At 37.7% G+C, this 27,292-nt stretch overlaps 1 protein-coding gene across 3 annotated transcripts in view; it reads right to left on the bottom strand.

The window, feature by feature from the left end:
* The window catches only part of TTC28 (tetratricopeptide repeat domain 28), a 616,175-nt gene that overhangs the window by 410,736 nt on the left and 178,147 nt on the right, over positions 1–27,292 (bottom strand). The window contains exon 1 of one of the 3 annotated variants that reach the window (XM_041728770.1): positions 8,955–9,921. The exons of the other annotated variants lie outside the window; for them this stretch is intronic. Within the exon in view, the coding sequence (XP_041584704.1) occupies positions 8,955–8,981 (27 nt within the window). The 5' untranslated portion in view covers positions 8,982–9,921. Of the gene's footprint in view, positions 1–8,954; positions 9,922–27,292 lie in introns of those variants that run through there. 3 annotated transcript variants of the gene reach the window in all.

Below are 27,292 nucleotides of genomic sequence, written 5' to 3'. Positions count from 1 at the left end.
AAAATCAAAATTAAAGAAAATTTAAAAAACAAAAAACCTCTATGTAGTCAAAATAGAAAGCCGCAGGTCACAATCTAAAGTTCACACACTCATAAGAGAAACCCTCATTCAAAGTACTTTCATCTTAATCACAAGGTAAGACTCAACTGGATTTCCTACCCACCACAGACAGAAAACAGAATTGCAAAAGGTAGGTACATGACAGATGCATTACTTTGGGTAACATGGAAAGATAGGAAAAATATGTACAAAGACAACATAAAAGTATTTTAAAGAAATAAAGAGCAACCTAGGGTCATTCAGTATGGGAAAAAATTCCACATTCTTAAAAGCTTCTGTAGTGTTGCTGTATTATATAGCAAAGTAGAATAATTCATGTTTGTGATAATACCCTAAGTAACCAGGAGAAGCTTACATCACACTTAGTACCTACTGTTTAAGAAAGAAGAAAATGTGTAATATATTTTAGAAAATTTCACATAAAAAAAAATGATAGAAACTTAACAGGGGCTGGCAGGATTAATGAATTAAGTTTGAGTTAACAAGAAATTCATATGAACACTATAGATAAATATTAGTGTAGCAATTTTCCATGGAAACCATAGTGACTTTGAAATTAATTCATAATTAATCCCCCAAACACATTTTAGTCTTAATTTCAATATTTATCACCACCATTCCTAACCCCCAAATATTAATTGAACCATAATAAATTTCTATTTCTGTAGGTAAAAGATGGTTAAACATCAGCAATTTCACACAGTTCAACCTAAAATCTTTACCAAAATTAACAGTAAAACAAAGTGGTTTGCATTTTATCTTTTCTTTCTCAAGCCCACCCTCTTATTGGATAAAAAGCTAATTATTAGGTAATAAAAACCCAACGCCCAATCAAAATTAAAATGAGTCCACAATCACTCATTATGGCATTTTTCTCTCTACTCCTCAAAAACAATCTTACCTATGCCTGAGAATCTCAACTCCACAAACACAGCTCCAAAAGTATCTGGCAGGTCTGGGCTTAAGCATAAAGTTTTTCACAGATACCACAATTGCACATAATCCTGAAATATGTATATGCATACTTGTTATGTTCATTTATAACTATTAAAAATATAAAAAATGCTTAAACTAATTGCCAGAGTAGTGAAGTAATGATCCAGATAAATATAAGGGACATTCAAGGTTTTTAGTTATGTAAAATAAGTTGGCTTTCAGTCTGTTTTCAGATTTTAAAAATTATATTTTGGGGATCCCTGGGTGGCTTAGCGGTTTACCGCCTGCCTTTGGTACAGGGCATGTTCCTGGAGTCCCAGGATCAAGTCCCACATCGGGCTCCTGGCATGGAGCCTGCTTCTCCCTCTGCCTGTCTCTCTCTCTCTCTCTCTCTCTTTCTCTGTGTGTGTGTGTGTGTGTGTGTGTGTCTCATGAATAAATAAATAAAATCTTTTAAAAAATTATATTTCGATTTTCCTTAAAAGAAGGAACACCTATATTGGACAAACTAAAATAATGAATCATTTACCAATGGAAAAAAAAGCTATATATATCTGATCTAGTCAGTGTTAGCATGCCAATATAGAATACAAACAAGTTATCCCAGAGCATGCAACAAAGTTTCCTTAAGAGTTTCTTCCTTCCCTAGGCCCAGCCATTACCTTTCTAGGTTCAAGTCTATGTATATTGCATGTTGGGATAGTACATATCCAAACACAGTTCCCACAAGGATCTCCTGGCTCCCAACTCCACTTTGACGCTATTCCAAATATTAACTGCTCTCTAACTCAGAATTGCCTCAGAATCTGTACTTCTACAAGTGTCAGTCCCCTGACATGATAGGAATCCAAAATATTATCTCCCACAAACTAAATGATTCTAGAAATATGGGTGTATTTCATGAATGGACATTGACTTACATAATCAGAAATAAGCTAGAGAAATTTCAGTCCTTTAATAATCCAAACAAAGAGACATCTACCAGCAAAAAACTGATGTGCAGCTTTGACAATTGCCATTAAGCTCATTTCATGAATGTTTTCTAGAATGCTAAATTTATTACACAGCAGGTATAAGCCAAAAGACACGATTTTACATTTTTTCTTAAAATATATGCTAAAAGCATAGAATACTCAAAATAACAGAGACAAAACATTCTAACACGATAAATAACAAAGGTCTCAATCATATGAAAATACTCTTTTTAGCTACAGAAACCTAAAAGGGGGGAGACTAACAAGAAAGTTCAGGACAAAAGATTCATATAAATCCTGAAAATGTCAGTTAAAGGATATAATTTTTATAGCTTTCAATAAAACTACATGGTGTTAACACATCTTAAAGCTGAAACATACATTGTTATTAATGATTTAATGAAATCACTGTGGAAGCTAAAGCTGATAGGGCCAGCTGGGACTTCAGGCTTCCTCTTGCTTCCACTGTGTTTTCCACATATGTCATCACTGTAACTGACTAGCAAAATGAAGGTGGCTGCTGGCGCCCTTTTTTGAGGTTGGGCCAATTAAACTCTGTAGTCTCTCACACTGGCAATGTTTACTGGCTTGCTCCTGAACACTAAAGGTGCCAAATCAGATTTTCTCATCACTGACTTCCTTCACTTCTTATCAAGTCTATTGACCATTCCCAGCTTCTCAAACGTTCCTGGAAGTAGTTTTCTGTAGATGGCCATTCCTTACCAATCTTACAGAATTAAAAATATTTGAGGCTAAGGGGAAAAGAGATTTACTCCAGTGGTTTAAAACCATGGTGTTGCTGTACTGATGTCAGATGATCAGTCATGAGATGTGTCACAAATAACTGTTAACTCTCCCCCCCCCTTTTTTCAATTGAGGGGAAGTTCACATAATACAAAATTGACCATTTTAAAGTATATGATACCGTTGTGCTTGGTACATTCACAATATTGTGCAACCACTACCTCATAACTGTGACTTCATCTTTAATAGGTGCATAGTTAAGATTACCCCTTTAGTGAATCACCCTCACTTATAGTCCATATGGCATTCTAAGAGGGTGAGAAATGGGCAGAGATAAACTTGCAAGTTAGACATCTCCAATAACTGGCAAGTCAGAGAATTTTGCCAATTGATTGAAGATCACTGTCTATCAATAAATGCATTACATTTTTTCAAATATTCACTCATTCCATTCCTACTCTGTGCCTATTCCTTCAAAACTTTACACTGGGAGAGACAGACACACTGACAATGACAGGGCTATGATGGTAGCCCATACAAATACAGTCAAAAGAGGGTGCAGCCAACTATGCTCAGCAATTAAGAAGGATTCACTAAGGAGGAGAAGTTTGTGTTGACTCTTAAGGTTATGGCCAGTGACAAAAGGAACACAAGCCAATGACAAGGAGAAGGTATTCTAGGTAAAGGACAGAGTAAATGCAAAACACAAGAGCCTTGGTGAGCCATGGCCAGCTACACTGTAAGATACAGTTATAACAACAGGAAAAAGGTAGTAAGCACATTTTAAGTGTGAGGCACCCCTGGTACATATTTTACATTATATCTTCTAGGGCACACTAAGAGCTAGGTGCCAGTCACATTCAGTAGAGGAGACATGTGAAGTACAGAGAGGTTAAGCAATGGCTACACAGCTATGAAGCAGCTGAGCTCGAATTCAAACGCAGGCAGTCTAGCTGCAGAGCCCATCTTCTTCATCACTATATAATTTACATTTTTCCTTTTTCTTCTTCTTCTAATAAAATTAATCACCTAAGACAAGATCTTTTATGATAGAAACTACAGTACCCCATAGCATACTGAAGGTGAACAAATGACTGACAGGAACAATGAGTGGGCACCACTACAAATCCCTGATAGCCTGTGAACAAAGGAGGACAGGAATGGCAAACCATACTGAAAGATCAATAAACTTAAATTTCTTATTCTTTTAAATTAAAAAATACATAAAAACAGAAGTTCTATTTTCCCCCAAACCCAGTCATTTTCTTGCATGGCCCCTAACCCAAGGTGTGTTTACCCACTTTGAAGACCTCTATGAGACAACGAAGAGACACAGCAGGGTTTTAAGGAGGTGAATAATGTGAACAGATGTGGGGGGGGGGGTTAACAATTATTCTAAAAGGAGTAAGAAGGAAAAACCAGAGGAAAAAAAGAGACCAGGAAAAAAAATTATTAGGATGCCATTTGCAGTAGATTGAGCAAGTGATAATGAGGTGCTAACCTCTAACAGTGGGGAGTCAGATGTGAAAGATTAAATGACATGCCCAAGGACACAAGTCATGGGAAGTGCCAGAACTAAAACCTGGGCCTCTAGGTTTCAATGATCTGGGAATGGTATACAGAACAGATTTGTAGAAAGACCTTTATCATGAAATGTGTGAGACTTCTCTTTATAATTACTTTTGTCTACAATGTCTGATTATTTTTAAGTCTAATTTTACACTATTATATAAGCCGTAGTTCAAAATTAATAGTATCATAATAACTAGCATAGCATTCAGGCAGGTAAGTATGTAATTTAGTAAAGTTAAAATTTAAGCCTTAGCTTTCTAATTCAGAAACAAAATACTGTACCATAGAGAAAGTACAGGAATACAGTGTATTTCAAAATACACTCTTCTGTAAAAGTAATAAGCTATTCCAAGACACAAATTTACAGAATGGAATCCTTACAAGTGAGCTTCCAAACAAGTTTTTTAAATGAAGCTCCATCAGAGAAATCATTTAAGAAGCCAGATTCACGTTATATTAATGTGACAAGTATAACAAGATAAATACATCATATGATTCTCAAATGACATAATTAATATAGCTTATGTGACATCTTCCTATTAATGATCTTTTATTATGTGTGAACAGTAAAATAACATTAGATAAGCAATGAAAAAATCCAATCAGCAGCCGCTTTCCTGCAGGTTTTGACTGCAGTCTTATTTACACAGTGTTATCTGATACTAATCCTTGGATTTTAAAGAGCAGAAATCACTTCAGAATTGTAAACAAACATGTTTCTATGAGATGAGCATTTTAATTACTACCATTTCTGCAAGTACAAGATAAAAATAATGTGCTACATGATAGCCTCTTAATGTGTAAACAGGGAAAGTATATTTTGCCAGGCCAATAAGGTTACATTAATAAAATGATCATGACACTGAACCAGGAGTCTGGTCTATGGATTCTGGTAGTGTGTCTTAACAATGACTGTCGGTAGATATCTTGTGGAAAGTATGGTTGTCCCCTCCCTAATATTCCCTACAAAAGACCAGAAGTCAGTGCCAAAATATTCTGGTGCTCTTTAATAACCCACTACAATCTAATATCTATGAATCAACTGAAATATTTTGAATCTTTTTACATTTAAATTTCCTACTGTTTCTTAGAATAAGAAAGTCTAAAAATATAATTTCTACAAAGTAATAGTTCTTACTTACTTTTACATCAAATACTTGTTGAGAGGGGTGCCCAGGTGGCTCTGTCGGTTGGGCATCCAACTTTTGATTTCGGCTCAGGTCATGATCTCAGGGTCGTGAGATCAAGCCCCACATAGGGCTCCATGCTGGGTGTGAAGCCTGCTTAAGATTCCCTTTCTTTATCTCCCAAAACACATATTGAGCAACTATATTATCCTTGGCACCGAAAAAAAAAAAAAAAGAGAGAGAGAGAGAGCTATGAGATATGGTTCCTGAACTCAAGGAGACTGAAGTATATAATTGAGAGACTGGATATATACATAAAGAGATTTTTTTAAAGGTTGCTATCAATTTAAAAGACAATCAGCCTAAAAGAGCATAGATTCTAAATGCTCCAAGAATTTGGAGGTAGATAAAATCACCGTGTTTTTTCAAGAAGGAGAAGGAAGAAGAACATCTTGGTGCCAGTATCCAGAAATGCAGGAGCAAAGCTATGGCAAACCTTCTTATATGGAGATTACTTCAGCAGTCAGGCTTTATCTTTCTTGGATAAATTCCTAAGTACAATGGTGAAGAACACACACCTTGAAGTAAACAAGGGCTTGTCTAATCCTACCTCTGACCCTGCCATTCTGCATTACGCTGGGTAAGTCACTACATCTCTCTAAACCTGTTTCCTTAATTTGTAAAATGCAACTTACAACACCTACCACCTCACTGGATAAGAAGTAAATGAATGCGTATAGAGCAAGTAGAGATGCCTACTAGCATAGCACAGGTGCTTTAAAAATGGTAGCTGCTAATTGCATGATATTAAATGCCATTCTTACCATGATGCAATCACAATTACACAGAATCTTACTCTTTAGGGTAATTATAGGGCTCTTGGTGGGAGGCTTTGGAGGACTGGGTCCTAAGCTCCTCACTGATTCTGAGGGTAGAACATGATTAATCATGTTGTGGGGGTTTCTATGAAAAGTTAGGACACCCTAATTGAATACTTTGTAGGGGACATCTTGAATTTTAATATTTAGTTTAATTCAGCCAGTAAGCAAAGAGGAGTAAGAAGCTCCCCTTCCATCATGTACCCCAGCTGCATGCTCAGTTAGAAACAAAGAAACCTAGAACCTACAGTCATTCTTTTATAGTTAGCCCAGAATTTATGAAAGCCAGCACTGGTGACAGACAGAACCCCATAATAGCAAGTTAACAACCAATCCTAGTCATAAAGCCCAGCTATAGACAAATGCTATTTGGGGCAGCCAGCATTCTATGGATGATCTTCCTAGCTTTGTTAAAATCACATCAATGCAGTATCACTTTTCATCTGTAGTATAAATGATTTTTATGAAACAGTTTGGCAAAACACATGGCATGTGACTGTTCCACTACAAATGTGTTAGCAGACCCAGCCAGAAACCATGGCAATGATCCGATCATGAGAGTATTCTTAGAAGAATAAGAAAATAAGCCTAATCCTTGTAAAGACTTACTGGTACCCTACCAGGTTTGGAACACTGAGTATCATCCAAGGAAGCTCCCATTTCCAATGGAGAAGAAGCAAGAATTATTCTCAAGCCACCACCAAATAATCATACAGTATTTGATGGCTCAGCTTATTTTTTAATCTTCTATGAACTCCGTAGAATTATATCTGGATCTTTATAACATGATGGTTTGGGATTATGAATACAGTGAATAAACACAGCCTTCTGGTATAGCAATTTAAGCATCACAGAGTGAGTAAATACTGCAGAGTGAATCCTAACACTTGAAACAGAATCTTCCAGAGTCCAGAAATCCACCTGACTGCCAAGAATAATACTTCCGTGGTTCAAGCAATACCGGTACCCAGAGGGGTTTCCACAGACATAACCACATGAGTTACTGCATATTGGGTAAAATAGAAAAAACAGACATTTATGAATGTATAGTTTACAGACATCTTAAAAGTACTCATAAATATGCAATTTACAAATATAGAAGAAATGGGGGAGCACCTTAGGAATACGCTGCATCTATTTAAATTGCTTAATTATATGGTTTCTTCTATGGTTTTCCTCAACCTAATTTTTGTCAGGATTGGGGGGGCGGGGGTTGATACATGGATCTCTTAACTAAAGTAAATGAAACCAATCTCACAGAAAGAACCTCTATGATGAGAACTAATATAAAAGAGATTCTAACTTCAGGATGAGGTAAGAAAATAACTTAGTGTCAGAGATCAAAATTGTATTATAGATATCAAAGCAAACCTTTCAATTTATCAGGCTATACTAAAGAAGGGGGTTGTTAGATTCTCTAGCAATATAGCAAATGCACAATATCTTAAAAATCATTTCACACATGATTTCTATTTCAACTCTGATGTAAAACACAGTATCACACATCATGCCACAAAGGAAGAGTCAGTTTAGCTAAGCCAGTTCAAGTAAAACACCAGGCAGCTGCTAACAGAGACAGGTCAAGGCTGGGGAGGGGCACAGCACATTCAGTTCGCTGTGTTTTCCTTCAGGAGAATGTCAATAAAAACCATGGCCAAATGAGGTATTTGAAAGGGGGAGGGGGGTCCTCCTATGCTATGTACCACTGGGTTCACCTAACAGTGCCAGACAAGTTAGCAAAGGGAGCCCTAGCCAAACCTACAGCCGCCAACAACTTAAAGAAAGCTGTCTTTCTCCCTGAGCGTCCTGGGGTAGGGACCAGTCCCACATTTAGAACGTTATTTCTGGGACCAATAGCAATTTATTTTGATAGAACCACTGGATTTTTTTTTCTTCAGTTCTCAACAAAGGAGCCATATTAGGAAATAATCTCGCAAAAAGCAAAGTGCCCCCTCCCCCTCTTCCCCACGATCGATGCACACACGCCCGTGCACGCTGACACGCACAGACACACACCCGTGCACAATGGCCGGCGCGCGCACTCGCACCGGCCCACGCGGCGGCCCGGGAGCCCCGCAGGCAGAAGGCCCGGCCCGGCCCCAGGCGCTGGGGCAGGAGGCCCCGAGGCCGGCAGCCCGGGAACCAGCTGCTGGGGCTGGGCGTTTGTGCTGGGGATGCTCGCCCCCCAGCGGGGCCCTTGGGAAGCAGCTGCCAGCAGCTCGCAACCTATTAACCCCTTGGGGAAGTAGGTGCTACAACACCCACCTGCAGGGACACTGGAATGTGTCGGGGGTGCAGCCCCAAATGGTCCCCCAGAGACAGGCACCACCGAGCCCTTGGACTCTGGCAGCTCTTGGACAGGTCCTGCAAAGCTAATCCTGTCGCTGGCTTCACGGGGCTTCTAAAGCAAACGGGTGTTTCTGAGCTGTCACCCCTGAGAGTCCAGGGATACCAAGAAGGAAAAACTTAAGAGGGCAGTGGACGTAAACTTGACTTGTAACTCGTCCCTGAGGGACTGGCGCCAAGTCCCTAAAGGGACAGAGCTGCCTATCCGGCCAGCCCAGCAAACTACGGAAAGGATGGAGGGACCCGAGGGCAACCGCCCCCAGTCACCCTTCCCTGGGTTGGGCGTCAGGGCCCCGTCCCCACTCCAGGACACTTACCTTCTTCCGGGGCTGCCATTTCATCATATTTGTACAGCCGATACGTGGAACATCAAGATGCTGGCTGGGGGCTGGGGGCAGATGCAGGGCAGCAGCGACTGCAAGTCATGCTGCCTCCCTCCCACCCCCTAATTCTTTCCCATATTCACTGCAACGGGAAAAAGCCCAGGAGAGTCCAGTCTTTTCGCCTTCAGTTCAATGAAAAGTATCCCCACACCACGAACACACTTCCCACAGGGCTAGGAAGTCCCAGCAGCAGCCAGCGTACTCCTGCCAGAGCGGGGCATTCCCCCACCCCCACCCCCACCCCAGCCAGCGCCTGCAAAAGGAGTCTGCGGCAGGGGGTCTCCAAGCCGGCTGCAGAGACCCTCCCTCAGAGAAGAGACTCCGGACGAGAGCTGCTGCGGAAACCGAGCCGGGCTCCTGCCATCCAAACCCCTTTTGGCGAATTCTCCTCTTCTCAAAAAAAAGATTAGACAAGCAATCAAACCCTCACGCGCAGCCTGGAGCAATTCCCAAAATTCTGGGTGTATTTCTCGTTTGTAAAATTTAGCAAAGAAAATTCCAAAGATCTGTAATCAGAGCTTCTTTACGCTGTTTTTTTTTTCTTCGTTCTTGGCTAACTTGGGAAAAGGATCTGCCCTTCCCGAAATGCCTACCTTCCCTGAACACTGTAAATAGGAAAACTTGGTTTGTGTGTTTAGATTTTTTTTTTTTTAATTCCCAAGAACCTTAGTGGGGAAAGGCTGGAAGGAAATCCTGCAAGAACCCAACTCCACAGCTCAGTCTGCACTAATGACTTCCTTCCCTTCAGTGTGAGCACCGCCTGCCCAGCTCCAGCCACACAGAGCAAACGGTTTCTGGGTCTTAGTGCCACGACATCTGTTCTAAAGCAAAAGTAAGCATACAGTTGAAGAGATACCTAACAACAGCTCCTCAAGAATCAGAGCCAGGAGAGACCTACAAAATCAGGAAACTATTTCAAAAGATGTATTTGAATTTGTGAATTACATCAAGAGAAAAAAATTGAAAAGGGACTCCAGACCAAAAGGCTACAAAATCTCAATGTGTAATTTGAAGAAAAAAATATTTCAGATATCTTAAAAGATTAAAAAATTAGTCAGGAATAGACTCTGCTTGTCTAAGTAAAGCACTAATTTTATTATTATAAACTATTGCTATGGAGATTGTTTCATTCATCTTCTGTAAAATGATTCCATCTTATTTAAGGAGCTACATCTCTAAACACAAGATACTATGTAATTCCACTATTATCTGTCATCCAACATGTCTATGAATTCCTATCCCACCATGAGGCTATTTTGTTAGATGGGAATATAATGGGTGATGTAAGCTACTAGAATACTAATGTACACAATAATAGTAACTGATGTACTATGAGTCCAAGTTCCTACAATGTTTAACTTATTACTCTCCAAGTTCTAGATGCTTTGGCAGGATTGGCCGATGTGGGTGATTATATGCAGACTGAACACTATATCTGATTATAAATGTTATTAAAGTACCCAAAATAGTTATCTGAAACAAATTACTTTTGAGATACTTTCTGAGCCTGAGTCTGAAATTCAATGTTGAAACCATGATCTTTTTTTAATAATAATATTAACTGATAATAGCTGAGTGAATAGGTACTATTCCTTAAACCACTACTCTCTGCCAGGACCTATGCCTACATTCATTACCTCCAGCCTTGCAAGGAAGGTCTCATTATTCCATTTGCCAGATGAGGACATTGAGCTTCAGAGGGGTCACAAGCTCAACCAAGACCACAACACATGGAAGGTGGTAGGGCTGGTATTCAGACCCACAATAACACAACTCCAGAGACTATGACCCTTTCATGACATGCATCATAACTACCTCTCATTTCAGTAAAACCATGAAGTGCCGGTACAACTGGGTGGCTCAGTGGTTGAGCGTCTGCCTTCAGCTCAGGGCATGATACCTGGGTTCTGGGGTCAAATCCCACATGGGGCTCCCCGCAGCGAGTCTGCTTCTCCCTCTGCCTATGTCTCTGCCTCTGTGTGTGCGTCTCTCTCATGAATAAATAAATAAAATCTTTTTTTAAAAAAAAAAACACAATTATGAAGTGCCTATGCTTAAGAACCTATTATTTTCCAGCCTTTGTTCCAGGTACTAGAAATATGAGTAAGAAGCTAATCCTGCTCTTGAAATTACATACAGTAGTCAGCAGTCAAATAATACCAGCAAATGGCACCAATACTTTGTATATGTTCTGACATACCCAAATTATTCCCACACAGCTTAACCTGGATATCCTACTAGCATGGAAAGTTCAGTAAACTGTAAACCAAATTCATCAATCTACCCCAAAACTAGTTTCTCTTCCCAACTTTCCTTTATCTGTCCACAGCACTGCTATTCTTCCAGGATAACAAAACCTTCATGTTACTCCTTATGTTAAGAAATTCCTCCATCATTTCTTATCACCAAGTCCTATCACCTCTTTCTTAGATATCACTTTCAAATTCCTAATGCTGACATGTGAGGCCAGGAGCTCACCAAACAAACATATATTATGTGCCAACTAGGTACAAAATAACAATTAGGATAGAAATATGTTAGACTAAGTCCCTATGCTACAGGAAGTTACAAAGAAGCTAGGACAAAAAAAAAAAAAAAACCTATAAGAAGACAACCAGGCATTGCCTTAGTTAAGTAACAAAGGAGTTATATAGTCAGTTGGTGTTCCAGAAGTTAGAAGGAGAAATCATTGTAAACAGGCTAATCAAGGAAGGTTTCACAAAGGAGAGTGTGGTTACAATTCAGAGAAGATACAACTCACTCTAGAGCCAAAAGCCAAGTTGCTTACCATAGTCAGGAATGACTTTCAGGATCCAGACCCTTCTACCTATCAGACCTCATCTCTTAACCCCTTCCTGCTCCCTTTCTCAGCTCCTACTCTTACCCTGCTGACCCTGCTGGCCACCTCACTGTCCCTTGAACATATCAAGCATATATTAGTTGTACTCCCTATCTAAATTGCTTTCCCTCCAGACAGCCTCTTGGCTCTCTCCCTTAGCTCCTTCAGAACTTTTTTCAAATATCATATTAGAAAGGCTGTCTCTCACCATTCCTTCTAAAATAATAGCACCACGACCCACACACTTTAATGTTCCATCTTCTTACTCTGCTACATTTTACTTGATAGCCCTTATGACATATATTTCGTTTGTTTATTTAATGTCTTACTCATCTAACAAGAACATAATTCCAAGGGAGCAGGGACTTCGCTCTGTTATAATACCAACCAACACTCTGTGAAAAATACCTGACAGAATAAGCAATCATTAAATACTTGTTGAATAAAACAATGAAAGAAAGAGAAAATGGAGAATAGTGTGAACAAAAGATACAAGCATATACAAGATGTATTCAAGAGACATTTATTTTACCTCCCTAAAATATGAGGTTTCAGTGTGAGAAGGGAGACAGAGATTTGTCTTGTTCAGCTTTGTAAACCCCTGTGCCCCAAATAGTGCCTGGTACAGCAGAAGTACTTGATATTCTGGGGGGAAAAGAATGAATGGGGCAAAGTGGGGGTGAGGGAATGAATGGTGAATGAGTCAAAGTCCATTCCATTCCATACAAAGTAAAAGGTACTTTGGTAAGGTATGTTGGAACCAAATGGTAGGGAACATTGTAAGTCAGAGAAATTTGGACTATATCCTATAGAATGCAGGTCACTGAAGGTATCACAGTAGGCAAAGGGCACAAATGAAGCAGCATTTTTCTTTATTTTTACATTTTTAATACATATATTTAAATTGTTTACTGGACACTACTACTAATTCCCCAGTTACCCAGTTCCTTTTTTTAATTTTAATTTCAGTATAGCTAACATACATTTTAATTCCAATATAGTTAACATGTTGTATTAATTTCAGGTGGACAATATAGTGATTCAGCACTTCCATATCTCTCCTAGTGTTCATCAAAGACAAGTGCACTCCTTAATTCCCATCAGAGATTTCACCCATTCCCCCACCCACCTCCCCTCTGGTAACTATCAGTTTGTTCTCTATAGTTAAGAGTCAGTTTCTGGGCAGCCCCAGTGCCGCAGCAGTTTAGCGCCGCCTGCAGCCCAGGGTGTGATCCTGGAGACCCTGTTTCCAGTCCCACGTCAGGCTCTCTGCATGGAGCCTGCTTCTCCCTCTGCCTGTGTCTCTGCCTCTCTCTCTGTGTGTGTCTCTATGAATACATAAATAAAATCTTTTAAAAAAAAAAAAAAGAGTCAGTTTCTGAGGGCAGCCTGGGTGGCTCAGTGGTTTAGCGCTGCCTTCAGTCCAGGGTGTGATCCTGGAGACTGGGTATCTAGTCCCAGGTAGGGCTCCCTGCATGGAGCCTGCTTCTCCCTCTGCCTGTGTCTCTGCCTCTCTCTCTTTCTGTCTCTCTCTGTCTCTGAGTAAATAAATAAAATTTTAATTTTAAAAAAGGCAGTTTCTTAGCTTCTTTGTCCTTTGCTCATTTGTTTTGTTTCTTAAATTCCACATATGAGTGAAATCATATGGTACTTGTCTTTCTCTGACTGACTTATTTTGCTTAGCATTATACTCTCTAGCTCCATCCATGTCATTGCAAATGGCAAGATTTCATTCTTTTTTATGGCTGAGTAATAATCTACTACTTTCTGATGGCTGAGTAATACTCTACTACTAATATTCTATTATTTATGTGTGTATACACACACACACACACACACACACACACACACACACCATACACCACATCTTCTTTATCCAATCATCTATCCAGGGACACTGGGACTACTTCCATAATTTGGATCTTGTAAATACCTAAATTTTTTATTTTTTGGGTGAACCAGCATTTTTAAGCAATCTAATATGTAACAAAATACTAACCCTATAATATAAATATTATAAGGCTGTTTTTTTATATAAACCTTTAGATTTTTTTAAAACTACATAAACTATTAAAATGCTTACTATGAGGGACGCTTCGGTGGCTCAGTGGTTGAGTGGTTGAGTCTGCCTTTGGCTCGGGTGGTGATCCCGGGGTCCTGGGATCAAGTCCTACAATAGGCTCCCCACAGGGAGTCTGCTTCTCCCTCTGCCTGTGTTTCTGCCTCTCTCTTTCTGTGTCTTTCATGAATGAATAAATGAATGATTTTTTTAATTTAAAATTAAAAAGATAAAACGCTTACTATGACTATTTGACAGATATAAAAACTAAATTTCCGAGGGGTTAAGTAATTTGTTCAATACCACACAGCAAGTCAATGGCAATGGGAGGGCTAGAACCAAAGGCTTATAAATCAATGCCTGAGTGATGAAAGCAGAAACCTACAATTGCTTTGGGGTCAAGAGAAAAGTTTCTATTTTCTACTCTGCCTCTGATTTACTAATAGAACAAAAATTTTCATAAGAGCAAGGCACATGACATGAGTAAATGAAATACAGTCAGGGATAAGACAAAAGGGAATTGTGAGTATTGTAAACCTGAAGACACATGAATAATGTAAAAGAGGTAGCTGAGACATAATTTTTCTCAATTGATGTTATGCAGGAACATCAGTATAACAGTGCCAGAAACTCTAAATTTTCATGAGAAGCTAAAAATTTCCTGATTTTTAACTATTTGCTTGAAAATTTTAAAGCATCCTAACAGGCCAAACAAAACATGCCTGTAGGTCTAAATTCCATCTGCATGCCATAATTTGTGACTGCTGACTTAAACCAGTCAAGGCCTCACTTTTCCATATGTAAATTAAGGGACCTACATGGTTCCTAATCTGGGGGGTGGTCTTCTGAAGGCATCTGGGAATCCATATACATACCACCACACATGGTCTGTGGACTAAGAATAATCTCCCATACTCAGACTTTGTTAGACTTAATAAAAGTTCTTTAATCTGGGAGAAAGGGGTCTGAGAACAGTGATTGTATCAGGAAAGAAGACAGAGAATATGTTTCTATGGAAAGACAGATTCGATCTAAAATTTCAAAGGGATCCAAGATATTTTTTTTTAAGATTTTATTTATTTATTCATGAGAGACACACAGAGAGAGGCAAAGACACAGGCAGAGGGAGAAGCAGGCTCCATGCAGGGAGCCTGATGTAGGACTCGATCCCAGGTCCCCAGGATCACACCCCAGGCTGACGGCAATGCTAAACCGTTGAGCAACCCAGGCTGCCCCGGATCCAAAATTTTAAACTCATTTTCAATCATTTAAGTATATTTCCTTTGGATCACTTATTTGTATGGCATTTCTTCCCCTGCTGTCTGATGAGTAGTTGAGGTTTCATTCAACAGGTACCACTTGATAGAAGACCATTACCTAAATGCTCTTACATACCAATACTATGTCTTTATTTTGCTTAATCTAAATTGAATTGGTAATTATTTTGAAATATTTACAGAATTACCATTCTACCAATAGACTTCCTCCATTAGTAATTATTTATATAAAATTATCAAGCTAACACAGTTCAAAATAACATAATTTAGCTTATTGTTTCAAAGATCCAGTATCAAACAGCAAGAACACCATTTCTCAGATCCACAGCTACTAAAAGGCATTTTTACAACTGGTTTATTTCTAAACATAGCACTTCACAAATCACTTCTCTAAAAGCAGATATTGTAAAAACAGTTTATTAAAATAGTATTTTCCTCAATAACTACTTGACTATTCAAATTTGAACAATAGCAAGAAAGAGGAAATGAATGAAGAAAACATACCTTTCTTCATTGTAAATTTTCTTAAGACTTCCTAAGGAATATGTCTATCTTTGATCACAGGGTAAATGCCCAAAAAAGCTAGCCTCATACTTACTTACATTTATTGGGTTTATAAGAATATTCAACTCAATGTGAAACAGTATTTGGAAAACATATTAATTTTCCTAAAGGCCAAATTATTTTCAAGTATCAAATATCTAAAGAGGTGTTAGGAAAGTAAAGGGACAAAAGTAGAAATACATTTGAGATTTTAAAAATCTGCCTCAGTAGTGATATTTCACACAATTGGTTGCTTTCAGAATATAAAGGCCTTACTTCGCTAAAGAAAGAAAACTAAAACAGCTTAGGACAGTATGAACTCTGCCACAACAGCCAAGCTGATGCAGGATCATGGTCCTCTTCCTCAGAAGGGAAACTTCCACAACATCCAGAAAGGATTCCCCCCATAACCTTACCACCTCATTCCCTTCCACTATCAAGCAGTGTCAGAGAAAAAAAAAATCCCAATCCTTTAAATCTAACACACATAGACTCACAAACTCATATATACAAGGGACTGTATAGCATAGAGAGAGACAAAAAAGCATCAAATGATTTTTGCCCTTGAAGAGACAGCAGTCTGGTGGAGGTAGAAGGAGAAGATAGGTAGACAACTAACAAAAATAACAATAACAATAGCAACTAACTAACACTTACTGGTCTTGCTATTTGTCTGACTTTTCAGAGCCCAAGCGCTTAGCACAAGCGAAGTGCTAGAAGAATGGAGTAACTAATGGTATATTCTCTCATTAAGACTATGGAAGACCTGGAACACCAGGGTGGCCAAATGGTTGAGCGTCTGCCTTCGGCTCAGGTCGTGATCCTGGGGTCCCAAGATGGAGTCTTGCATTGGGAGAGGGCTCTCCGCAGGGAGCCTGCTTCTCCCTCTGCCTGTGTCTCTGCCTCTCTTGGTGTCTCTCATGAATAAATAAAATCTTTTTTAAAAAGGAGAGAGAGACTATGGAAGACCTAATGCACAATTAATTCTGACTGGTAAATGAGAACGGTTTTACAGGAGAGGTGGACAGTATCCTTGCAACAATCAAAGAAGCGGTTTGGGGACAAGTATTTCAGATGGAAGAAACAAAGCATGAGCCAAAACACAGAAGTATGAAAATGTGGGCCACGTCAGTAAGTCATCCAATAGATCTGAGACCTTTAATGCAGGGCAAGGTATGGTGGAGTTAAGGTTAGAAGGCCTTAAGCGATATTATCTTTACAATTAAAACTATCATTTATTGAGTACGTGTGAAGTATTTTATATATTCTATTTTGTTGATTCTTCCTAACACCTTCATGAGGAGAAACTATTATCACACCCATTTTACAGAGAAGGAAATGAAAGGGTTAAGTAAATTTCCAAACTCTCATGGATAGAAAGTCATCAAAAGGAAATTTAACTCAGATTCTAAAGTCTTGTTCTTAAATTCTGACTTAGAACATAATGATGAGAGGCACAGGGTTTTAATCAAGGTGTTGGCAAATCCATCTGATTTTTATGCTAATTCTGGAAGTACTGTGAGTGATAGAATAGGAAAACAATAAAGACAGGAAGGCCAAATAAGTTTCTGTTGCATTAGCTCAATAAGAGAAGAAGAGGCCTTGAATTGGGGCAGCAGAAACAGAAAAAGGGTCTTCTTAAGAGACATTTCACAAGTAAAACCGATTCTAAGAACCTGTTACATGAAAAGGACAGAGAGGGTAGGATCTCAAAATGTTTCATCATTTTTTAAGAAGAGACACCCCACTAACTGAAGTATGGATCACAGAAAGAACAAGTAGATAGTAAACTATCAGTTTGAGACAAAGTATGAGACAAAGTATGAGGTAGTGATGAGAGATACACAGTAATGTGGAGTAGGTAGGTATATGTATGGTCTGGAATTAAGGATATGTATCTGTAACTATACCTTTAGATTTGGGACTCAGGGATCCCTGGGTGGCGCAATGGTTTGGTGCCTGCCTTTGGCCCGGGGCGCGATCCTGGAGACCCGGGATTGAATCCCACGTCGGGCTCCAGGTGCATGGAGCCTGCTTCTCCCTCTGCCTGTGTCTCTGCCCCTCTCTCTCTCTATCTGTGTGTGACTATCATAAATAAATAAAAATTAAAAAAAAAAAAGATTTGGGACTCATTCACATAATGATGGTATTAAAAAGCTTTCGGTGACGGAAAAAAAACGATCCCCTGAGGGATGGAGTTTGGGGCAAGCATATGAGAGAGAGAACACAGAATTAAATCTGGAGCAATGCTATACTCCTAAACGCAACACAATTCACTGCCAGTTGAGAAAGGTGGAATTTCTGAGGCAGTAATTTTTATTTGGCTAATACTGCCTGATCCATTATATATTAGCTATAGGACCTTGATTACTCTTTTTCTGTACCTTAATCTCCAATTCTGTAAATGAAGATAAAAGCCCTTACCTAAACATGGTTGATGCAAGGATCAAATTATATATATTTAGTATATATAATTATACACACATAATGCATCCTGTACCTAATGCTATATGCTTAATATTGTTGTTGTTTTACTACACTAACCTAATTTTTTTCTTTCTTCATCATACCATGGATTTTGTCCTGGTTTTATTTTAAGGCCAACAAACTGCTAGAACTGATACTCATGTGTTTCAGTGGTATACTCATTTTCCTAACAGGCCTTATGCTTCCGTTCATTACAGAGCAACTGGGACCAGGTTTACTCTCCTGACATTAAGTAGAATATTGGATAAAATGTAGGAAAAATACTGTTTTCATACTGTTTCATACAGCAGTCAGCACGGTACTATGAACCTAGAGAGAATCAAAACACATGAGGTGAGCTCTATGATCAGATCACCCTGGCTTTCTGCCTAGAGGCACTTTCTGGACCACAAGGGAAGGGGATCCCAAGAAGAACACAATGGTCTTACTGCGTTGGGGAGATCAGAATCAGAGAACAAAATACCTGGAACATTCAGGGTAGGAAAATGGAGAAGCTGAACTCTAAGGGGGCTACACAGACAAGGTGTTCCAGAAATCAACACAGGGGTCTCCTTGAGTTTTACCTGAGTACAAAGTGGCCCAGTGTAGGGTAAAACACCACAAGGTAAAGCATAGGGAAGCCATAAGCTGAACAACTGCCAGAGCTTACGGGCTGCAAGATGTTTAAGTTCCAACCAGCCAGAGTGGAAGGAATACCCAGGACATTCAGTAAAGATCTCAGAAAAGTCATGTCTTCAGAGAAAGTGTAAATTAGCCTAAAGTACAGTTGACCTTTGATCTGTACAGATCCAAACTGCATGGGTTCCCTTATACCCAGATTTTTTTTCAATAAATATAAAACTGTAAACTTACTTTCTCTTATGATTTTCCTAACATTTCCTTTTCTCTAGCTTAATTATAAGAATACAGTATATAATACATATAACATACAAAATAGATGTTAATCAACTGTTTATGTTCAGTATTGCTTCTGGTCAATTAGACTATTCGTAGATAGGTTCTTCGGGAGTCAAAAGTTATATGTGGATTTTCAACTGTACTAAAGGAGGAGTAAACACCCCAATCTCTGCCCTGTTCAAGGATCAACTGTATACTCTAAAATTCACCTTAACAAAGCTTAAAAACAAACCTTAAAAGAAGCATATTTAATCTACAAGTAGTTTAACTATCTGCCACAATAGAGTTCAACACTCTTTGAAGGAAGACAATGAAATCTAGCACCCAATAAAAAAGCCCAGCATTCATTTTCCAATGATACTAAAGGACACTGGTGCTAACCTGGAAATGCCCTGCTATCTCTTTAGCAAGCAATTAAGCTTCTATCATAAGAATACTATGTGTTACAAATTTTCTCATATAAATATGATGAAAGAATTACACTATTTGGGGCTATAATCTTATTACTTACTGTTGTATAATTTATCAATCTGGGAGAAATTTCAGCATATGTTATCTTCAGCTAAAGTTTATAGTATTTATCTGAAGTAGATTCAGTGGTCAGGTATTTGGGCCAGAATATGCTCCTTTAGATTTATTAACCTTCCTAAAGAAATCCTGAGTGTGCAAGGGTAGTAATTGTGTATGTGAGTGTTTTAATATATTAGTCTTTCTTTAAAAAGATATGTGAAATTGGGGCTTATTTACTTGTGTGTTTTAACCAAAAGAGGCTATATTTCTGGCTATGATTTAAAAAAAAATAGAGAAATGTGCAGCCCTGGTGGCCCAGCGGTTTAGTGCCGCCTTCAGCCCGGGGTGTGATCCTGGAGACCCAGGATTGAGTCCCACGTCAGGCTCCTTGCACGGAGCCTGACTCAATCTCCCTCTGCCTGTCTCTCTCTCTCTGTCATGAATAAATAAATAAAATCCTAAAAAAAAAATATATATATATATATATAATAGAGAAATGAATCTCATTTTAATCTTAGGACAGGAAATAGGCTTGAGGGAAAAAAATGTCAGTAGAAATGTTATTCTTGAGGTCCATTTAGAGGCCCTCTAATGACTTGTTGTTTAACTCTATAATTATGAATTTATAAACAACCAAATAGATTACATTCACAAAACTGACACCTTTTTATAGTCTGTTGAACTGCCTGATATCTAATCCCATCCTGATTGAGGGGAATTTCCCCATTAGCTAAGTCCTTTTTTTTAAATCAATTAATTTATTTGAGGAGGTGGGGAAGTTGCAGAGGGAGAGAAAGAATCCTGAAGCAGACTCCCTTCTATGCGGGGAGCCTTATGTGGGGCTCAATTCCAGCACTCTGGGATCATGACCTGAGCTGAAAGCAGGCACTTAACTGACTGAGCCACCCAGATGCTCCCAGAATGATCTTTCTACAATGTACACCAGATTATGCATTTCCCCTGTTTAAAACCCACTTAAGGGAGTTGGTGGTATGGAGCCTACTTAAAATAAATTTAATTTAATTTAAATAAAATAAAAAACATTTAAGGCCTCCCTTTGCACAAAGAATAAAATACAAAGCCTTTACCATGGCCTACAAGGTCCTACATGATCTAGCTTCTACCTTTCACCCTCATTTCTTATACTTTCCTTTCACTGTGCTGCAGCCAAACCTGCATCCTTATGTTTCTTTCATCACCTTGGTGGTTGCAGTTACATCTGCCTGAAATTCTCTTCCTCCAGAATAGGTATTTCCTTCTTAATATTCAATTCTCTTGGGACACCAGGGTGGCTCAGAAGTTGAGCATCTACCTTCTGCTCAGGGTATGATCCTGGGGTCCTGGGATCGAGTCCTACATCAGGCTCCCTGCATGGAGCCTGCTTCTCCCTCTGCCTGTGTCTCTGCCTCTCTCTGTGCCTCTCATGAATAAATAAATCTTAAAAATTCAATTCTCTTTTCAAATAGCAAGTCCTCAAAAAGATCACACCAAAATTAACTTCCCTCTCCACATTCACCATTTCACCTATTACTTTGTTATCTTCAACCCACATATTATAATTTGAAATTGTATTATTTATCCATTTGATCTGTGTGTCACCCAACAGATTATAAGGCCTATGGAGTGGTATCCATTTTGTTCACCACTGCAAGTCCAATACTTAGAACAGTTCCCAGCACATACTAGGTCCTCATTAAATGACTGTTGAATGAATGAGTCAATTTAATGTCAGTTACATGGTAAGATAAAACATACAGAATTTCCTTTGCAGTAAAATTGTCAGCATGGAATTTATTCATATATCAAGGGATACTTGTAAAACCCCTCAGTTCCAAAAGGACTTCAGACTCAAAAAGGTGCCATTTCCTTTAAGTCAGGACTACAGCTAATCTAAGTCTAAAGATGTTCAATTAAAAGAAATACAAGCTTTAGAAAACAATTATTCTGAAATATCATTTTAGCACCCTATTTTATCACTGAAGGAATTCCAGTACTATCACTCTCTATTTTCATTTATTTTAGAAAAATCTCACATTACCTAAAAATGAATGGATAAAATGATCTTTAGGTAGTTTAATAAATAAATTAAAAAACACTTTGAAATCCTTAGATGAAGTACAAATCACTTGTCAAATGTACAATCTCATTTGTCAAAACACGAAAATGAAAAAAGAGAAGACACAGAAATAACAGGCTCAGAGCTGCCAAACTGACAGGCTGTCTTAAGTGAGGTAGTCAAAACATTCATATGCTAATTTTTAAAAGTGCTGTCTATCTGGCCATCCATATAAAAACATGAGAGGGCTTTTTCTTATTTCAAAAGTATACAAATGGGTCAGACGGTAGACACTCTGATTACCAAATTAAATAACAGGAATTAAGGTCCTAAAGAATTTTCTGTTTTTCTTAATATACATGTAAAACAACTACTTAACTGACCTGCAGTGGTAAGAAATTCAGAAGATCCAATCCCTATAAAAAACTCTTATCAATTATACCATCAGCACAATCACTAGCAGTCGTTTGCATATAGAGCACAATGCAAAAGAGAACCTCCCATGTTAGCAGCTGGGGTTTGTTATATACTGTAAATGGCAAAAAATTGAATAACAAAAAACTATCAAAATAGGGTTAAAGATTTAACTAAATGTACAAATATTTTTAATTATTTTATTTTTTCATTTGCTATCATAAAGGGTTGTTGTATTCACATTTCTCCTAAGCATTCTTCCCTCTACCTCTAACACCAATAATTCTAAACAAAAGAGCATCTCTTCAAATGTTCCCCTCATTAGGCTGATGAATTCACCATCGAATGCACACTTTTGTGAGTCACCTCACTTCCTGGGATGTGAAATTCAGTCTAGAAATAAAACTGAAGTTTTGTTCAAATATGCTTTGGTAAGATTGCTGATGTTTTTGGATTCAGATGTTCAGCTGCTAAAAATGAGAGTGACCACATTTGTATGATTACATTTGATTGTATGATTACATTTATGTGAAATGTCCAGAACAGGAAAATCTTTTTTTTTTTTTTTCCAGAACAGGAAAATCTATAGAGATAGAAAGTAGATTAGTCTGAGGGGTGGGGGGAATGAGGAGTGGCTGCTAATGGGTACAGGGTTTCTTTTAGGCAAGATGAAATTGTTCTGGTATTGGATAGTGACTGCATGATTTTGTGAATATATGAAAAAAATTGCTGAGTTGTACATTTTTTGAAAAGGGTGAATTTTATAGTAGTGAATTATATTGCAATAAAGCTATTATTTAAAAAATATGGTCAGCTTTCTCCAATTCACAAAGAAGTTAATATATAATTCTCTATCCTTAAAACTTTGCTGTCACAAATTTTTTAAGTCTTTGGCATAAGCTACCATTTGTCTTCTAGCACCAGACAACAAAAATAAACAATTAGCAAACGAATGTTAGCATGAAAACTTGAAAAAACAAGTTAACATTCTTAGTTGAACGGCTACTTTATTCATGGACATGTGCTAGTGATATAAATTTATTATAAGTATATACCACAAAATCATTTTCTAATTATTTTCTATATGCATTTGAAAGATATAATAAAAGATGTCCTATTTCATAGCATTCTACCAAGAACACCATGGCTGTATATGGTGTCTTCTTTAGACACATTAGAACCAATGAAACAGAACAAAGCTAATAAGGTTAAACAAAGTTGAAACTAATCCTTGTCTTTATAACCACATACACTAGCCTAAGATATCTCATCTAACACTATAAACTCTTACAAAAACCTTTGCACAAATCTTTCCTCAACTCCACAAAAAAAGCAGATGGAAAGGTTGTTTCTTATACTCCTCACCAATTTTAACACCACCACTTCAAAGACAAAATTTTAAAATTCCAATCCTAAAACACAGGGACTATTCTAAATGTCAAAATCAGTTCCAACTTTAAAAGAAACCTAAAAACAAAACAACAGAAAAATACCTCTGCTTCCTGAATCAGTCTTACCTTAATGATAAATAAATCACAATCTGTATCTCTGAAAATCCAAACTCAGGCTATCCATAGAAATTTCTAGCTTCTTATAGTTACTCTTAGGTAGATGAGTTTTAAATTGTTAAAATAATCTAATCAAATAGTATCATGCTGTTTACATTACTGCTTTTTTTAAAGTATGCTCTATTATAATGTAAGATTAATCCCCTTTTATTAGCTTTATTTTTTCAAAATAATCAAAATAATCTTTGATATTCTAACCTATTCATTCTTCCATATAAATTTCAAATTAAACATGTCAAATTTCAGGAAAAATTTAGTTGATATTTTTACTGTTTCTGTTACATAAAATCACACATAGATCTTATTTATATTATTCTTAAATATTTGCACTGATCTATGTGCATCTTTTTTTCCACTAAATTTCTTTATTTTTTTAATGTTTTAAAGGATTAATTAATTAATTAATTAATTAATTAATTAGAGACACACACAGAGAGAGAGGCAGTGATATAAGAGGGAGAAGCAGGCTCCATGCAGCGAGCCTGATGTGGGACTCGATCCCAGAATTCTGAGATCACGCCCTAAGCTGAAGGCAGATGCTCAACCGCTGAGCCCCCCAGGTGTCTCTTTCCACTAAATTTTCTAACCTAGATAGAATACTAAGTGGAATATTACTTATTTTATTGAACTCATTTTTTTCTAATATCTTAGTCAACTTACTTGGACTTAGTCAACTTCTTGGTGTAAAGTATGTTTGCAATAAATATTTTTGTCTTAATTTTATATAAAAATTTGTTTCAACATTTTACCTCAAAAAACTTAGAATACAATTAAAAACAATAATAAAGTACATTTAAATGAATAAGAAAGCAGTGTCTAAGGATTTCTAGAGATACAAAAATAAATAAGGCAACAAATTCATCCAAACAGAAATACAAAACCTATAAAAAGTAGATTTTAGCTTGAAGGTAGTATGGACTTCATTTCAAATTTATATTTAAAAACCACTCTTAAATGGCTGAGACAGTTTGAAAAATTCCAGATGTATCTAAGCCTGGTTTTCAATAACTTTCTTGATAATCTCCCCTGAAATATAAGTTCTAATACAAACCAGGATTTGGTAAAGACAGAAACATCAAAAGATATGTTCTTAAATAAGAGGCTTAATCTTTTTTTAAAGTCAGTTTCTGAAAGGTAGTATTAAAATATTTACCAGAATAATAACAGCATACTCTGGTTTTATCAGATCATTAATGTCTCATGCATCCCAGTAAAAGATATTGAACACAACATCCAAAGCCCAAAAGATCTCCTAGCTGCAGGGGTGGTAGTGGTAAATAGTTTCATTTGGAGTTTTATATTCCTACTCCAAGATACCATTTTTTTTTCCTATAGAAAGCCTAAAGAAGGTGAATAGAACTTGACAGAAACTGCCTTGTTCTCACCTTTCTCTCAAAACAGGGTCAAAGTGCCACCTGCTTCCCTCTTCCAGGTCAAGCCCACCCAAAATCTAAGAACAGATCCAGCTTTTTTGCAGAAAGCATATATTAGCAGTCTCTCTTCTTTCTTGTTACTGCTACTGCTTCATATTATGCAATTATCTTGCCTTTGTTCTAAGTCTCCAAAGCTGAGGCCTGACTCCTTGGTGCCCCACTCCTTATCCAAGCTTTTTCTTCTCTGTCTCTGAATACCCAGAAATCTGAACCAATGCCTGGTTCTTGCCCTCAAGAAGACCTTGACACCTGACCTACGATCTGGCTCTGATCTTTGGTATGTGTCTCCTTGTCTAGATTGTCCTCTATTCTCAAATACTCCAGGTGTGGCAGCAACTATCAGTTTCAAGGCTGTCCTTTTAGGAATGTTGCTTGTCCTGAGGAGGTGGAATTAGGAGATAGAGGAACATGTTCATTTAGAAAAAGGGCTCAATATGAACAAATATACATTTTAAAATGCTTAAGATGCCAAATGTTATGACATGTACATTTTATCAAAATTAAAAATAAAACAAAACAAATAATAGAAGCGAACCTCAGAATCTATAGGAAGAAAATAACTATTTGGTGAGTCTGTAAAGCAGACTCCTTTTATTAGGATGAAAGAATAAATGAAAGAAGCCAGGTCAGAGTTAAAGTATATTAACATGAAGGCATTAGTATTAGGGTATTTAAGTCTGGAGATAAAGTCATGGGTAAGGTAAAGGTTGATTATAGAGAGATACTTTTTTTATTTAACTAATTTTAATTTAAAAGTTAAAAATATATTGTGGGGACGTCTGGCTAGCTCAGCAGTTGAGCATCTGCCTTTGGCTTGGGGCATGATCCCGCGGTCCTGGGATCGAGTCCTCCATCAGGCTCCCTGTTGGAGCCTGACTCTCCCTCTGCCTTATATTTTTGCCTCTTTCTGTGTGTCTCATGAATAAATAAAATAAAATCTTTGAAAATATATATATTGGGGTAAAAACACAAACAGATAGAAGGGTATAAAGTAAAATTTTAAGTTCATCCTTCCTATTGCCGCTGAACTTGTCTATGCATATGCAAACATTTTTTCAAACTCACATAAGAGAATACTTTATATACTGATTTGCAACTTGCTTTTCCACCCAAAGGAATATCTAGGACATCTCAGGAGCTACCTCCTCTAATTGTAAATGGCTCCATTATATTCAAAATACAGTAACTTAACCCATTGGTAGGATCTGATTACCTATGTACTGCCTCTTAAGAAACATCTGGCACACTTTGTGCTTGTTCCTCATTGTGACCTCCTTGCCCACAGTCATTATTGCATTTTCTATAGTTATCTTCCAACTGCCTAAAACTTTGTTAAAAGCAGGCTCTCTATCATTTCATCTTTATACCTCCAGTACTTGGAATGGTGCCTAGTAAGCAGTAATATTTAATAGCTTACTTTGTTGAATGAATGAATGATCACTGACTTGTCCAAAAATAAATGGCTAATGAATGTGAGAAATAGCATTCTAGGGATCCCTGGGTGGCGCAGCGGCTTGGCGCCTGCCTTTGGCCCAGGGCACGATCCTGGAGACCCGGGATCGAATCCCATGTGGTTCCCGGTGCATGGAGCCTGCTTCTCCCTCTGCCTATGTCTCTGCCTCTCTCTCTCTCTCTCTGTGACTATCATAAATAATAAATAAAAATTTTTAAAAAATAGCAATCTAAATTCTCAGTCTAGCTCTCCCTTTCCATCGGACAATATGGTTCTATTGCATCTATCTTTAAAACACACTGCTACCAACAATATCAAATCCAATTTTTCCCTTATTTTTTAAGGTCCTCTATAATTTTGGCCTACCCTCTCTTGCCAACCCTATCCTCCCTGAGTATAAATCAGGTTACCCTAGTCCATAAAGAGTGGTTTCTTCTCTGGCCTTTCTATCAGTTACGTATACCCTCATCCTGATCATGGCTTAATCTGTTGCCCCATTCTGGAACCCTCTTCCTTCTCATGTCCTGCTACCCCAAACCCATCACTAAACCATGTTATAACTGTACTTAGTGTATATCGTTTGGCATTAGTTGTTCTCTGACTGTTGCATATTTATTAGTATTTCCTCTCCTGTTATCATTTGCAAGTAGGAATTATATTTTAACAATTTATTGTTAAATAAATTTACAATTTATTAAGCAACTATAATAGGTTGTATTATTTGTTCAAAATACTG

This window comes from Vulpes lagopus, chromosome 14 (genome assembly GCF_018345385.1).
Source record: "Vulpes lagopus strain Blue_001 chromosome 14, ASM1834538v1, whole genome shotgun sequence".
NCBI classification, from domain to species: Eukaryota; Metazoa; Chordata; class Mammalia; order Carnivora; family Canidae; genus Vulpes; species Vulpes lagopus.
The sequence above is the reverse complement of the archived record's forward strand: the minus strand, read 5'-3'. Positions and strand labels throughout refer to the sequence as shown.